The following is a 16,312-nucleotide window of genomic DNA, read 5'->3' as shown; positions in this document are numbered from 1 at the left end:
AAATGGAGAGTATCAGTGATAATCATTTATGTATCTGAAATTTCACTGTAACTCTTTGGTTAAAGAATCATTTGCTTTGACTAAAATCTGAAAGACGCAGCCTACCTAAGAATGATTTGGGATGACAGTGGTAGGGTCTGGCGAGGGATGAGAAAAGTTGTGTTATGGTTAGAAGGAAGACTCCGAGTATATTTTAAAACCTCTGGATCTGTGCAAAGAGACTGCTCAAAATTTGCAGTGGTCGTTATCTGTGGGCCAGAGGTTAGTGACACAGTTTCTCCCTCTAGCCATCCTTCAGCTTCGATGGTGGAAGTTAACATTTGTGAACCTTCTACCTGTATTTTTCGTTTGTGAGCTAACTGCTATCTTCTTCTTAATACACAGTTTCTGATAAACTTTGCTGATGTGTGTCATCACTTCATCATGTTTCTCATTGCCATTTCTTAATTCGTTGCAGCTTAAGAAATAATGATACAAAGGGATTTAAAGTGTAGCCAATGTCCCCCTTTCTTAAGGCAGGGAATTCTCAGACGCCAGTATATTCTCAATTTGTGACCCTATTCAGACCTTCTGCAAGCCAGAGTAGGTCTCCAGTAAAATGGAAAAAGGACCCAAAATAGTTTTAGATTCTGGTGAACATTTATTTAATAAACTTATTCTATGATTTCTACATTATTTCCTAAAGTTGACTGCCTAAAGGCAGAAATAACCAGTGAAAATATATGACAAATGCAGTTGAAGACAAACATCTTGGTGGTATTCTTGAAGGCAGTAGTATGCTATCTAATATAAAGCAAATAAATATGGTCTCAAAACTCATATTTACTTCTTATTTCATAGAATTTGAAATATTAACCATTTGTTGACATGACAGCTATCATTATTTTGTACTTCTGCTTCTAATCCAGTATTTTGAAAAGCTGGGGAAAGTTAAAGCTCTTCTCTCTCTCTCTCCTTCCTCCCACTTTCTCTTCTCTCACTCTCCTTTCCCTCTCCCTCTTCCTCTCCTCTCTGCCTCTCTTTCTCTACTTCTGTCTCTATCTGTGTCTGTCTTTGTCTCTGTCCCTCTAGCAGTATGGGGATTGAACCCAGGGACTCCAACTAGGCAAGTGCTCTGAGTGCACTGAGCTGTATCTCAGCCCTTTTACTTTTTATTCTGAGACAGGGTCTTTGTAAATTCTCCATGCTGGCCTGACATTCATGGGCCTCCTGTCTCACTGTCCCAAGTAACTGGGAGTATAGGGGTGCACCACCACACCCAGCTGATACTTTTAATAGTTGTTTAAAATTAATCTGTAAGATGATAGAGGATTGAGTACAGTATTTACTCTTCTATATCAAAGCTTTTAATAGTTTAATACTTTTAATAGTTGTTTAAAATCTGTAAGATGGTAGAGGATTGAGTACAGTATTTATTCTTAGATATCAAAGCTAATATAGACACAATTACATGTTAGAAATTGATTTCCTTGGAGTCAATCTGATTGTTGTAATATATATCCAATAAAAATTTAGGTAGGGACCTTTGCCATCATACTTTGGAACTAAAATATTTAAAAGTGCCTTACATTTCCTAGAAGCATTCTCAGTACTCTTCCTCTATTAAAAAATTTAATTGATGTCACAGGATGTTCAAATGTGATGTTTGTTATAAGGTTAACAGATTTGTGGTACATACTAGTTAAAGGGTTAGGAAGTCTGGACACCAGGCTTTAATCTTACTTACTGTGGACCACGGGGAAATTGCCTTTCTTCCTGTTCTTTACTTTTTATTTTTATAAAAAGTATGTAACATGTACATCTTTCTCATTTATATAAGATATATAGATTACTTGAGCTTTAAGCACTTTTGTAGAAAAGATGAATGAAGATCAAGCTTATGGCTAAGACAAAAGTTGTTTCTACTATTGTTCATAATATTGTTTTCAAGTTTAAAGTTTTAGGAAAAAGTGTAACTTTCTAGTGTACAAAATCTTGCAAGGATTCATTCATAGAAACCACTGACTATGTCTTTGAGCCACACCCTCCTATAAGTGATAGGGTGGCTTTTTGAGGAATAGCTGAATATGGAAAGGCGTGGAACAAGCCTGATTGCTATAGAAGGTTTTAGTAGGGTTTAGTAGGTCGCAAAAAAGTTTGGAGCTTTCTCTCTTAGAAGTTCTTAAAGGTGGTAAGCATTAATTTTTTTCCTATTTCCCACCAAGAAATTTCGTAAGCGTCCTATTACAACAAAGGAGCAGGTTCATTCTTTGGGCATTGGGAAATAATCAAGTGCTGTTTTAGTGCTGGCTGCTTCCTGACTCTTGAATTGTATTTGTGTGTGCGTGCTGAGGTCAGAACCTCTCTGACTGCAGTTGTGGCATAGAGACTCTACCTCTACTGCTGTGAATGGAGCCGTAGAAAGTATGCTTGTCCTGTCCTGGGCTTCTTTATCACTAGACTAACGATACTAGTAAGCTCTTGATGATAGCCCAGTCAATTTTTAGTGCTTCCCAAAGGCACTAAAATTGTTGTTTATAAAGACTGAAATTCTTTTGAAGGTTAAATTTTAAATCTGATTTGAAGCAAGAAATTTATGCCACAAAAGTACGCATAAGAAATGGGACCTTGGATGCAAAACCTTTTGAGATAGACTTTCTTCTTCAATTTTCATACACTAGCTCTTTACAGTCTTTGTCCATATTACTTAGCTGTATCAGGCAGCCTGATATTTATGGGGTATGTTCCCTAGAGTGATTCTAGAGTATTAGAGGTTTTGTAGTAAAGATAAGATTTTGAAACAGAATAGCAAAGAGGACATTAATATAGTAATGACTTAATTTGAAGCAAAACTTTGATGTGTGTTTATGTGTGATCTTTAGACTGTTTATTTCTAAAAGGAAAATAGCCTGTCTTGCATCATCAATTTAAAGGATATAATTCATTAAGATATTTCTTCTGTACCTCTTTATCACATTTTTTTTCTTACTTAGGTCAGTTTACACCTGTTACACTTATTTAGATCTTTATGTCTAAGTTTCAGGGTTAGTTGAGAAACTGAGTAGAGTATATGTATATGACACCAATGCTTACAAGGATTTTTTTTTTAAAAGCGCAGTTCTCCAATACAAGTCATAAAAACATGATTTCATAATGTTTGCTGCACCCCCTGCTGGCTATAGTATGGTACTTCCAAAATACAGCTTCTGTTCTTTCTCAGGTACTACTCAGTGAATGGATATACACAGTGTTTTCTTTATGGTTATTTTTGTTTAGAAATACTTTAATTTCATATATAATAAATTTTAAATTTTAATTGAGGGCAACTTTTTTCTAATTTGTCAATTCATGTGTGAATTGACTTCTTTCCAGGAAGTATAATAATGCATTTGTTGGAGACAAAATGTTTGCCATGATCTTTTTACTAATATTTCATGTGAAATTCATTAGAGGAAGAGGCATTTCTCCTCAAGTGCCTCTACTTTATTGTAAATAATTCTACTGTGAACACCTTTGTACATAAATCTGTGTGCATAGTTATATGCTAACCACAACCTGGCAACGCTCATGAGGCTTTAAGAAAAGCACTTTAAATCTTGGAAGAGTTTTTCTGAGGAAGAGTTTGTAATGGTGAGGGCCTAGGAGTCCTAAAAGCCAGAAAGGAAGTTATAGTGGTTATTTGGCTTGTCAGGATGTTTCTGATCCTTCTTTATGTTTGCAGAAAAAGTAAATATTTAAGGGAAACATAATTTTGTAATGAGTGCTGGATGAAGTGACAGCCCTTAAGTCTCAGTTTCTTAAGAATGAATTCAGAGATGTTAGGCTAAGTTAGCAAAGATCATTTCTTCAGTAGTTTTTGTTTTGTTTTGTTTTTTGTTTTGGGGTACAGGTAATCAAACTAAGGACCTTGCACTTGCCAGTCAGGCACTTAAGCTGCTGAGCTATATTCCTAGCAAGATAATTTCTTAAATGGCAGGTTAAACTAAGTGACAAAAAATTTAGGCCTGTTGTTTTATAAACATTGAGGAAATTAAAGCAAGATTCTGCCCTGACTTAAAGATTTCCCTAATTCTCAATGAAAACATATATTTCTGTTATACCATTTGTTCACTATTTTAACAAATATTTACTGAGATTATACACGATATTCTCATTTTGCTTTATACTCTCCGTTATCACACTTAGTTGATGGTTTAGTTGTTTCACCCACTCAAATTAATGCTCATTGGACAGATGGATGATGGATGGATGGATGGCTTACTTGTTTCCCCCACTCAGTGCTTATTGGATGGATGGATGGATGGATGGGTGGATGGGTGGGTAGGTGGAGAATGGATGTTAGATATACAAGGCAGGGTAAAACATGACCTTTAATGTCCTTGAATTTTGCAATGACTGTGTGTGTGATTGGGTGTGTTTTTGGCTGGTTATATACACAGAGAGATGTTTTGACTATAGTTAGCTGATTTTATTTTCTATTAAAACTATATTCATCCAAGGAAATCTAGTATTGTGAATCAGTAGAATGTCTTAATCATAGGGTGTTTTAAAACAATTTTAGATTATTAGTCACACACTTTTAAGTAATAACCTTAATGCTACTGCCTGGGTTTTCTGAATTAAAATCCTGTGGTTCTAAATTTCTGTGGTCCTTGTATAACAAAGAAGCACAGTTGATTAATATCTAACATGAAGGAAATGATGTTAAAATGCTTTCAAATAATTTATTTTCATAGTATTCCAAACTGTAATAGTGATAATTTTATTATTTTTCTCATTACTTTTCAGGAAGCCAAAAATAATCTAATGAATTATCACAAAATCATAAATAGTACAGTACTTAGTTAAGAGTCTACAGTTCTGTGTATTATATTGTAGCATTTAAGTTTATTTTGTCATGTATGACGTTACTGTAAAATATATTTTGAATAATAGAAAGTTTTAACTCTACCTGTGTGTTTTATCTGTAACTTTACAAGTAAATTCATAGAATCTGTTCAAATCAAAAAGAACTAAGAGGCTGTGAGCAAGCTGATTTGGCATGTACCTTGGTAATGAGAAAACTTGGACACAGAGAAAGTAGGCAGAACTTGCCAAAGTTCTGGTGCCCGAGCCATGTTTTCTTACTAATCAGTAAGTTTTTTCTATCTTGTTTCCTATGTTAAGAAGAGAGAGTAGAAGTATTTTATTAAATGCCCAGGAAGAGTGCTTTGCTGAATCAATTAGCTTATAGTGTCCTGAACTTACATGTAACATTTCCGTATTTCTCTTGTTGCAGAATGCAAAGTGTGGCGAAATCCACTAAATTTATTTCGGGGTGCTGAATATAATCGGTAAGCATTTTAACAGCTTGGGAAACAAGTGGGTCTGGTTCACAAAGCAAAATCAGCAGCAAATCCTTTTGCTGGTTCATTTAGGGGTCATATAGCAGTATTAGTGCTTCTATTTTTGAATAGTATCCTCAAATATTTTGATTTTTCTGTTTTATGAGTGGAATAGCATTGGAATCTGAATAATGTACAGAAGTGTGTAGTTTTTAGAATTTTTCCATTATAATTATTCTTTTTAATATATTATTATACAATGAAAACATTTTGAAGCTTATCTGGAGCATGGTTATAAATTTTCCAGAGAAGTTCTGCTGAAATTTAATTTAGTGAAGTAATTAGCCAAATTAGAATTTTCTTAGCCTTTGGAAAATGTGAGTCATAATTTTTATTAGAGAAGGTTTTCTGTCATCAAGTGTTAGTCCAATTTTAAGACATTGGGGAAAATGTTTACTTCTTTCCTGCTAGGTAATTCCTGAAGCAGAACAGGATGACTAAAAAAACTGTTTTATTCATAACTTAGTTGTTAATGGTTTATATTTCAATTAATCTGAACCTTACTATTTAGTATGTCTTATTTTACTCTCTAAAAACTATCTGACCATCTTATTTTTCCTTTACAGGTATACTTGGGTGACAGGACGAGAGCCTCTGACTTATTATGACATGAATCTCTCTGCCCAGGACCACCAGACATTCTTTACTTGTGACTCAGACCATCTGCGTCCTGCAGATGCAAGTATGGAAAAATCCTTCAAATAGTTGCTGGGTGGGAAAGTTTTTTGATTTTTTTTTTAAACTTGTCTTAAATATTAAGGTTATTCCTTTCAGAATATCTACCCTATTGAACCCGCTGAACAGAATACTCATTTGCTGAATGACTAGTAAAACCCAGAATTCTGGTAGTTTAGTGGTGCAATATTTAAGTATTGTATGTAGTGAAGAATCGGTATAGAAATACATATACAAAACAAGTTTGATATCTGTAATTGAAGAAAAGTGACTGTGAAGACTTATGCTGACATTGTAGTAATGCAGTAGTTTCTTGTAATCCAAGCTGAAAGCTATTAATGTATCCATTGGTGCTTCCTAATCATATATACTGATTGACTTGCTTTTTTCTTCTTTCTTTAAAATAGTAATGCAGAAAGCTTGGAGAGAGAGAAACCCTCAAGCTAGGATTTCTGCAGCTCATGAAGCCTTGGAGATAAATGAGTAAGTGGGGGCAGGGCATAGCCTACTGTTAAAAAGAAAATCTCTTTTGCTGAATCTATTCAGTTGCTGTTGATGGGAAACTTATATTGAGCTATACATTTGAACTGAGGGATTACTTAGGAGATAAATTCTATAAAATTTTCTTGTAATATTTTATGGACAGCTATGTGATGGTAGTTTTAGTCGAGTCAGTGGCTTTTCTGTGATCTTAAATGAATTCCTTTAAAGGCTATCTGTGGCATACTGTGAGGACATAAAATAAATATAATTCTTTACATATCTAAAACATTTTGACAGGAAAATTCTTCCAGATGTAGAAAGATCATGTGTACTATCACATTTGCTAGGGAAAACTTCTGTTAGTAGGGGGAAATATAATTTAAAATCATGACAAAGATAAGAGGAAACATTGTTCTTCGTGTTGTTAAACATTCTATGGGTTACCAAGGAAGACTGGGAAATCTCTTCTAGAGATCTCAGAAAATGAGAAAGATTCTTAAAGTCAGAATCATAACAACTTAGAATTGGCAGGGACCTTAAAGGTCATTTAGCTCAGCCACCCATCTGGTGCTTGAATCACCTCAACATAATCTTTGCCAAGTGGTTATTGTTAAACTATTTTATGATTTCTCTCAAGATGGTTACGGAATCTTCTCCAGAGATCTTAGAAAAAAAAATCATTTGAGAGTTAGAAATCCTGCCATTGTAATGAGTTGATCTATATGATTTCTGATTTTGTCATGCAAGATATTTACTTTCCACCTTCTTGTCATCTACAAATTTGATATGCCTGCATTCTGTGTTGTCATCATGTTTCTAAGAAAAGGATCAGGTCCAGAAACAGAACCCTGTGAGTGACATATAGAAACCACATTGTAGGTTCATCACCATTCTTTGGTATTACTCAACCAAGTCCCTCAGCTATCCAGTTACACCATGATTCAGTCTGTATTTCTCTGTTTTGATCTTAATGATGCCAAGTTGTAGCTGTGGATCTTTAATTTATAATAAATCTACTAGAAAAAATGAAACCAGAACAACCTGACTTATGCATTCTTAGTAAATCATACCAGGGTGCTAGTGGTTATTTCTTTTTAACATGCTTGGAGACCATCTTTTTTATTAATCCATTAGACTATCTTTCTAAATCACTGTTCTGTAGTTCTAAAAGTCATCCTTCTTTCCCTTTCTGAAAATGTATGCTATATTTGTCTTTTCATCTTCTAGTACTTTTTATTCTTTGCAGTTCAACTATCCACAGAGAACAATTCCATGGCCTGCCTTGCAGGGCCTTTTGGCTTTCTGGGATTTGCCCATCCCAGCACAGTAATTCATTTAAAATGGATCAATTGTTTACTGTCTTATCTTTTACCCATTTCAGGTTGAATTTCTCTCCCTTTTTCAGTCTGACGATCATTCTTCTTGGTAAGAGGTCAGGAACAAGATAGGAGCGAGAGACCTCTTTTCTTTTTTATTATCCACTGCTGTTAACCCTGTACTTTCCTTGTTTTGGTATTGTTTCGTCGTTTGCCTTTTTTGCTTATTTGTTTTTGTGGTTGTTTTGGAGAAATAATAACAGAACTTACAAACATGAAATAGCTGTCTTTAGTGGGTCTCCTTTGGGGGAATCTTTTTTTCAAGTCTAAAGTAATTTGGTATTTTAAATCTCCTGATATTATTCTTACGAATTCATTACACTTTCTTATATTCTTTCGTAACTTTCATGCCTTCCATCTATTTGTATATGTCCTTTAAAACTCTGGCCATCTGTGAAACCATTTGGTTCCCTATGTCCATCCCTCTATTCTTCCCAAGTGGATCATTTGTGATTGCAGTGACAGTTGGACATTTTGAAGCTGCTCAGTGTTCTTAAACCGTTTTTCTGCATCTCATCCCATTGAGCCATACCTCTTTTCTTTGATGATTTTGAAGTCCAACTTCCCTTCTTTGATTACTTTAAACTTCAGAATGACATAGTAACTCTCTCTGAATGTTCCTATCAATTTCATTTCACCAACTATTTTTTTCTTCTTGGTCAGAATTAGGTCCAGAGTTGAAGTTCCCCTAATTGCTTCCTCTACCATCTGGGAGATAAAATTGTTACCAAAGTAAGTCAAGAACCTGTTGGGTGCCCTACTTCTAACCAAGTGAAACTTCTAGCAGATACCTGGATGGTTGACCCCCCCATCACATTTTCTTGCTTCTGTATGTGTATTGTGTTGTGACAAGGATGCATCATCTGTATCTTCCATTGAGCTGAGCAATCTGTTCTGTACTTCCCAACCATTAGCACTTCTGTTGCTCTCTTCTATTTCCTTTACTCACAAGCTCTTAGCATGTTTGTATTCCAAACTCATGAGTTTCCACATGGATGTTTGTTTCTTGGCCAGCAGTGCTACTCTGCCTCTCCTCCTAAGAATACTGTTTGAAATATAAATGAATAAATCAAGCAAGCTAGCACCAATCATTCTTGAGTTCCCAACCTACCAACTGCAGTCTTATAGTTAGTTCCTCCAATATTGTGTCTAGCACTGACTACTATAATCTCAATTTTCATTCCATTGCCCTTGGCCCACGTTTATTGCAGGCATCTGAAGTTAAATATTTCCCCTGATGCCTATCCCAGTTATTTTTTCCAGCGAATCACTGGACAGTTTCTGCATCATTATGGTTCTTTTCCAAGTCACATATACTGCCTTTCATAGTAATTGGTTTTTCAGCCTTTTTTCTGGACATTTTTTTTCTACTTCACATCATTCAGTTTGAATCTCAGTTGATGATTCCTGCCTAAGAGGGATTGGTTAAATAACTTGTAAGACCTCTCCTTGAGGATAAGACTTAACTAGCAATCCCAAACCTCATATTATCTGTTACGTCTAGGCTGTTCATTCTAGCTGGCTATTACAGTGTATGAATAGTAGTAGCATTGGGTTTTACTTTCTGTTTGTTTTCTCTCTTGTGGTGACATGGAGATAAGTAGGGAAATGGCCACTGAGAGACACTGAAGAAGCAGGAAAATAAAGGATGGGTGCAGATAGGACCTATGAGGTCTGTTCTGGCCTTGCCGTTTCCCTATGATGTTCCCTTTCATTGGTAGTGGCTTGTTCTCCATATGATTTGGAAGGTTTAAATTTTCAAGAGTTTCTGTGGTTTATTTGTTAACTGCATATACTTTCTGGCTTCCTGTGTTAGAGGGTAGGAAAGGATTATATGAGTATATGTTAAGTGCCTGGTACAGCTTAATACGTACTAAGCAACAAATGGTGGCTTGTCATCAAAGGCATGAGATTTAACTCTTGCTCACTGCTGTGCCTGAGTCAGATTTTAAGCTCCTTAGAAACATCAGTACCTGAGGGTTCTTCTAGTGTTCTCCAGAACTTAAAATCAATGGTGTTTGGAGATACTGAAGCAGTTTCTTAAAATGAGTAACTGGACTTAATGAATTTCTCCTTCTGAAAAAATCCTTAGACATAAAAGAGTTGTGTTTAGTAAAGAAAAGTAAACATATAGAACCTCTAACTTTGATGGAAGGAGACATTTAATAGCAGCTATTAACATTACCATTATTGGCTGATTATTGAGCATATCCTGCATGTCAGCTGCTGTACTGAGCACTTCACATGCATTGTCTTACTTAACCTTCACAGCAGACTGTGAATAGATTCCATTTTATTGTATGTCTGGGAGGCAGAGTAATAACTTGTCCACAGTGGCACACCGATAAGGGGCTGAGTCCGCATATGAGCCCATGCCTCTAACATTACACATCCTACCTCCCAAGCTAAAATACAGACCTTTTTTTTGTACCGTTATTTCGTATCAACAGCTACAAACAGGGATGCATGAACCAGATGGCCACACTGCATGTTTCGGCATCACTCCTTGCCCTCTGCATGAGCTCCTATACTCTGTTATCATGCTCTTGGATTTTTAATTGATGGTGGCTATTATCTGAATGGACAGGTGTGCAACTGCTTACATTCTCTTGGCCGAAGAGGAAGCAACAACTATTGCTGAAGCAGAAAAACTGTTTAAGCAGGCCCTGAAGGCTGGAGATGGATGTTACCGACGTTCTCAGCAACTGCAGCACCATGGATCCCAGTATGAAGCCCAACATAGTAAGGTTTCCTCTGGTTTGGAGCGTTGGGGAATAGGAGCTGTAAAATGAATAATCAGAGTGAATTTTAATTCCAGTTCAAAATTTGACTCTCCTAGATGAAAATAAATACTGGCTTTGGCTTTTCTTGTTTTTTATTACTTTTTTACCTTTTTATAAGAGCATCTAGTACATAATTTCATTACTGTTTATGTAATTCTCTTTGCTTTCAGTAGACTCCAAATATCAAAAATAAAAGGCAACAACCTTTAGCAGTAACCTTCTTTTTTCCCCAGAATTCTTAAGTATTTGTGTTCATCAGTTGCTTCCTTGTCTCATAATTTTTAGTCCAGAAACAAGACTTAAATCATTGTTACCAAAGTTCTTGTCTTAAAGATCTTCTACAGCCTGAGTGGAAATAAGACAATTAAAAATATGATAGTCATTCTTTCTGGAGTGACATGATATCTCAGTGTTGTTTTAATTTGCATTTGTGAATGTCCAATGATGTTGAACATTTTTTTTCATGTGTTTATTTGCCATCTGTGTATCTTCATCTGAGAATTGTATCTTCATCTCAGATGTTCCTGGATTGAGTCTTTAAATTTGGGAGCCTGAGTTTTTTCTTTAAATGTTCTAGATAAAAGTCCTTTGTCTGAGGGACAGTTGACAAAAATCTTTTACCAGTCTTTGGGTTTCTTTTCAGTCTGTGAGTGATTTCTTTCAGTGTGCAACAACTTTTTAATAAGATGAGATCCCAGGTGTTGATTCTTTGAAGTACTTCCTGCACAGTTTGGTTTTTGTTCATGATCCCTTTTCTCATCCCTGTGTCCTCAAGATTTCTACCTACATTGTCTTCTAATAGGTTTAGTGTTTCTGTCCTAATATTTAGATCTTTGATCCATTTTGACTTTAGTTCAGTGCATGGTGATAGGCATGGATCTAGTTTAAATGGTCAACATGTAGAAATCCAGGTTTTCTAACACCACTTATTAAAGATGCTGTCTTTCTTCCAGTGCACATGTTTGATGCCTTTGTCAAAGATAAGGTGGCTGTAGGGGCTGAGGATTTAGCTCAGTGGCATAAGCTCCTGCCTTGCAAGCAGGTGGTTGTGAGCTCGATCCCTAGTACTGGAAAAAAGAAAAAAAAAAAAAAGGTGGCTGTGTGTGTGTTTGTAGCTGTGTCTGTATTTTCTGTTCTGTTCCATTGATCCTCATGTGTTTTTTTTTTTGCCAGTACTATGCTGATTTTATTATAGCAGCTTTGTAGTATAATTTCAAGTCAGGGATTGTGATGCTGCCTGTCTTGCCTTTGTTGCCCAGGATTTCCTTTGCTATTCTATGTCTCCTATGGTTCTATATGAATTTTAGGAATTTTTTTGTAGATCTGTGAGGTATGGTAATGATATTTTGATCAGTATTGCTTTAAGTCTATATAACAGTTTTGGGATTATGGCCATTTTCACAATGTTGGTTCTTTCTATCCATGAGCAAGAAATATCTTTTCATTTTCTGAATTCCTTTTCAATTTCTTAATTTTCACTGTATAAATCTTTTACTTTCCTTATTAGATTGATTCCTAAGTCTGTCTATCTGTCTGTCTGTCTGTCTGTCTGTCTGTCTGTCTTTTTTGGTGTATTATGAGAAGTGTGGTTTCCCTAATAGGATAGAGGTTCCAGTCCACGTTGTTATTCCCCTTCTGGGTATTTTCCCAGAAGAATTGAAAACATCATACCACAGCGATATATGTGCACCCATGTTTATAGCAGCACAATTTATATTAGCTAAATCTTGGAAACAACTGGAATGCCCATCAACTGAGAAATGGATTAAAAAATGTGGTATATTTATATAATGGAATACTACTTAGGCATAAAGAATGATAAACTAAAGGCTTTTATAGGTAAATGGATACAACTAGAAACCATACTCATAAGTAAATGAATGAAGACTGAATCAGACTTGCATATATAAACACCATATTGTCTCACTAGTGTAAAAAACCAAAAAAGTAAATAAGATCCAAAAGTTACACTAGATATAGTAAAAGAGAAAGAAACTGCTCAAAGAGAAATTATATTGTTTGATCAATCTTACATGCCTGTATCTGGTGGCCTGAGCGTTTACTTTGTGGATAACAGTATGCAATATAATAACCATTGTTAAATTCCTGTCATCTTGTTTTGAAATTCTATATCACGATTTTTGTTGTTGCTGTTATCTTCATTTGCTTTTGCTATCGTTTTTAAATTGTTTGTTTGTTTTTTTCTCTTTAAGAAAAATATAGTTATTTGTGTTTAGCATTTAGCTTTTAAGAAACTGGTAATTTTTGGCTTCTAGAGAGAAAATATTTTAGTTCCTATTTAATTTTTGTTTTAAAACAATGCTTTCTTTTGTGTAACTATTTAAAATCTGAGAGTTTTCACTTTAGTATACTAAACAGAGTCAATGATATTATGGGAGAACAGTATCAAAATTAGACAATTATTTCTGGAATTCTTTGAGTCCTTGACTCATTATTGTTGGTTATTTTAGTAGAATTCAGTGGTCCTCTGGAGAAAAATGTTTTTGTGGTCCAACCAAAATGTGGGTTGTTTCCATAAGGTAGACTTGCTCTCACTTCTTTTATCTATGCTTCATTTTGGAGAATATGAAAAACCTCTTTTATACTTGAGATTTTGCAATTATATTTCAATATTAAACTTTGTTTTGCCCTAGAAATTGACTCCACTGATATCTATAGCTAAGGTGCCGGGAAGATCTTTGTCATACACTCTGTGTATATGTGAGCATATCCACATACAGATCTTTATTTTTATTCTGTGGTGTGAGTTTATATGTTAATGAGATCTCTAGTCATATCTTACCTTTATTTTTTAAAAAGTGTAACAATGTATTTTGAAGATATATAGTAAACTTTATTTTTTGAAGTAAATGACAGTACATTAAATTATGTAAGTTATAATTTAAGAAATTTCATTTTTTTATTCTTTAAATTATATCCATCTAACCTGTTGCCTAAATCTACCCAGTATAATCACATCTTTAAAATAATTTGTAGGTACTTGGCAGTTTTTCAGCACACATCTTGTTCTCATTGTTTAAAACTTGAAATGTTCAGAGTTTAGTCTTAACATCTTTTAATAGCTACGTATTATATGTATACTTAATCTATAACAGGTGTGTCATATTTTTCTCAAACATGGTAATTTTATTGAGGATTAAGCATATGCATGTTCTCACTGGTCTGGAAACATATCCAAAAAGACATATAATTAAATGAAAGATTAAGATAAGAAGTTGTTAATGTACTTTTTAAGAGTTATTTTAGTGACTATTGTTATAACTATTTAGCTTGTCAATGCTTTCTCTAACACTAGAGTAGTTTTTCATTTTGTTGCATAGTCTATTGTCATATCTGGAATGTGTTATATTTCCATCTAAAATCGGCTGCTTTGGGGACCTGGAGATGATTATGATGTCACTAGTGTTAGAGAAAGACTAATATAAAACAGAAGTTCAAGATCAGGCTTCTCCATACTTAATGTCAAAAATGAAAAAAAAATAGTTCATCAGAATGCAACCTGAGATTCACCTCTATGCATCTTTACTGAAGGCATGCACACTTGAAGAATGTGGGATCTTCTTACTTATGAACTGGATTGAGTGTGGGTATATTTATTTTTTCAGAATTTGTGGCAGGAGATTTTATTTATTATCAAATGTGAGCATCCTGACTCAAAAGCATGGATTGGGTATTTGGGTACATGATTTGACATTTGGAAATCTCTAAATAGGGTTACTCTACTTTGTATTCATTCTGCTATCAAAGTTGTCAATGCTTCTGGCAGTAAGAAAAAGCTAAAGGACTGGTCTCTTTACTGTGAGGTTTTTCTTGCTGCTCAACTGAAAGCTCTTGATTATTTATTTATTTACTGGTTCCAGGAATCAAACTCACAACCTTACGCTTGCCAGGCAGGCGCTGTTCCATTGAGCTGTATCTCCAGCCCAAGCTCTTGATTTTTAAAATGTTAAATGTTTTTTATCTCCTTCTTTAGGACGCGACACCAATGTCCTGGTCTACATCAAAAGAAGACTAGCAATGTGTGCCAGAAGACTCGGGAGGACCAGAGAAGCAGTGAAAATGATGAGAGATGTGAGTCTGAGTTTGTGTTTGGGATCTGTGGAAATATTTCTAGCATACAGCTGTAGAACCCACTGAATGGACCAAACAGACAGATGATGGTGTGGTGCTAATGGGCTCTGGAGCCAGTTTCCAGCTGACTGAATGAATGATCTTAGACAACTTACTCAACTTCTATGCCCTGGTTTTTCCTCATTTAGAAGATGAAATAACAATAACAATCTTCACAATAAGTGCTTAGGATCACTGTAAGAGTTCAATGAGCTTACACATGCAAAGCTCTTATTAGGGTGAGTAGTATATTAAAAATTTCAGTTCTCATTAGTAAGCCTTTGGGGTTATAGCTAGAAACCAATAATGAGATCAGCATTTCAGCTGACTTTTTCTGTGTGGAGTTGTTAGGAGGGTCTGAATAAATTATGGGTCAAATTGCTACCCTTAAACGTAGTAATATTATGAGCTAATCTTATAATAGTCATTTTAAGCATTTTCCTAGATTCTTTTTTTTTTTGGCAAGAAAAAAACACATGTCTTATGTTTTATCATTATAATTTCATGATTACATTTTCCTAGCTTCTTGAGAAACAAGGTACTTTATCAGTTGTAGTCAGCGTAAGTAGAAAGTCAGTAGGTAAGAGTTTTAAACAGAACTAGGGAGATTATTGCATAACTTTAGAACAGGGCTTTTAAAAGAAACCAATCAAGGAACTTCCACATTTTAGTTGTTACTGTTAGTAATAAATAATTTTCATAAAGAAACTAAATGTAAACTGTATTTATGTCACTTTATTTTAAAAGCAGTCTTAGCTTTGTCAGTATTCATTCTTTTACTGTATTCCTGAATTAAAAGAGATTAGATAGCTGCTCTTTATAAAAACAGAAAAACCATAGGCAAGATAAAAGTAGTTGAGCACAGGACCATGAAAACCGAGTGAACCTTTTCTCTGCTAATCTTGGAAATGGCAGCTATTTGTGTGTATTTTAAGGTACTTTGGAGGGATCAGCCTGCACTCTAGGACCTTCTGGCTATTTCTGCAAGTTACAGCACAACAGGAAGGAATTAGTGAGACTCAGGATTGGATCTGCCTGCTTCATTAAGCAGCAGTAAAGTTCTCAAATTTGATGAGAGAAATAAATGGAGGAAGTTATGAAAATGATATATGCTCAAGTCCTTTTGATTGATGGAAGAATTTAAAGAGTGTGAGTCAATTTTAAGAACAAGAGATTTCTGCAAGACATGGACTTGCTCTCATATCTTTTTAGCTTGTAGAAATTCCATCCCTGATACAGCAAAGAAATTCAGCTATCACTTTCTAAAGAACTGGGGACTTTATGAAGTATATAGTATTTTAATCTATCCCAGTCATACAAGCCTTTAATACAGTGTTGTATTTTTATTCCCTCTTCTTAATTCAATTAAAGTAGAATAGGCATACATGGAAAAGCAGGATTCTAGTGATTTTATTTATAATAAGCTTAAGAAATTTTATAGGAAAACAAAATTTGCCTATTATGATTCCAGTTTTATCAGCTTCATTCTGCTTACCATTTT

The 16,312-nt window shown here is 34.8% G+C and overlaps 1 protein-coding gene across 11 annotated transcripts in view; it reads left to right on the top strand.

Moving 5' to 3' along the window:
- Positions 1 to 16,312, top strand: part of St7 (suppression of tumorigenicity 7) — a 276,254-nt gene that overhangs the window by 157,986 nt on the left and 101,956 nt on the right. For all 11 annotated transcript variants that reach the window (XM_063241742.1, XM_023567295.1, XM_063241726.1 and 8 more), the window contains 5 exons: positions 5,258 to 5,312; positions 5,930 to 6,045; positions 6,446 to 6,521; positions 10,485 to 10,639; positions 14,675 to 14,772. In XM_063241742.1, the coding sequence (XP_063097812.1) occupies positions 5,258 to 5,312; positions 5,930 to 6,045; positions 6,446 to 6,521; positions 10,485 to 10,639; positions 14,675 to 14,772 (500 nt within the window). The remainder of the gene's footprint in view (positions 1 to 5,257; positions 5,313 to 5,929; positions 6,046 to 6,445; positions 6,522 to 10,484; positions 10,640 to 14,674; positions 14,773 to 16,312) is intronic.

The sequence above is a fragment of the Cavia porcellus genome, unplaced genomic scaffold (assembly GCF_034190915.1).
Source record: "Cavia porcellus strain 051 isolate PalLab524CR breed Dunkin Hartley unplaced genomic scaffold, mCavPor4.1 scaffold_2, whole genome shotgun sequence".
In the NCBI taxonomy this organism is placed as follows: Eukaryota; Metazoa; Chordata; class Mammalia; order Rodentia; family Caviidae; genus Cavia; species Cavia porcellus.
Note: the sequence above shows the minus strand (reverse complement) of the source record. Positions and strands in the feature narration are given on the sequence as shown.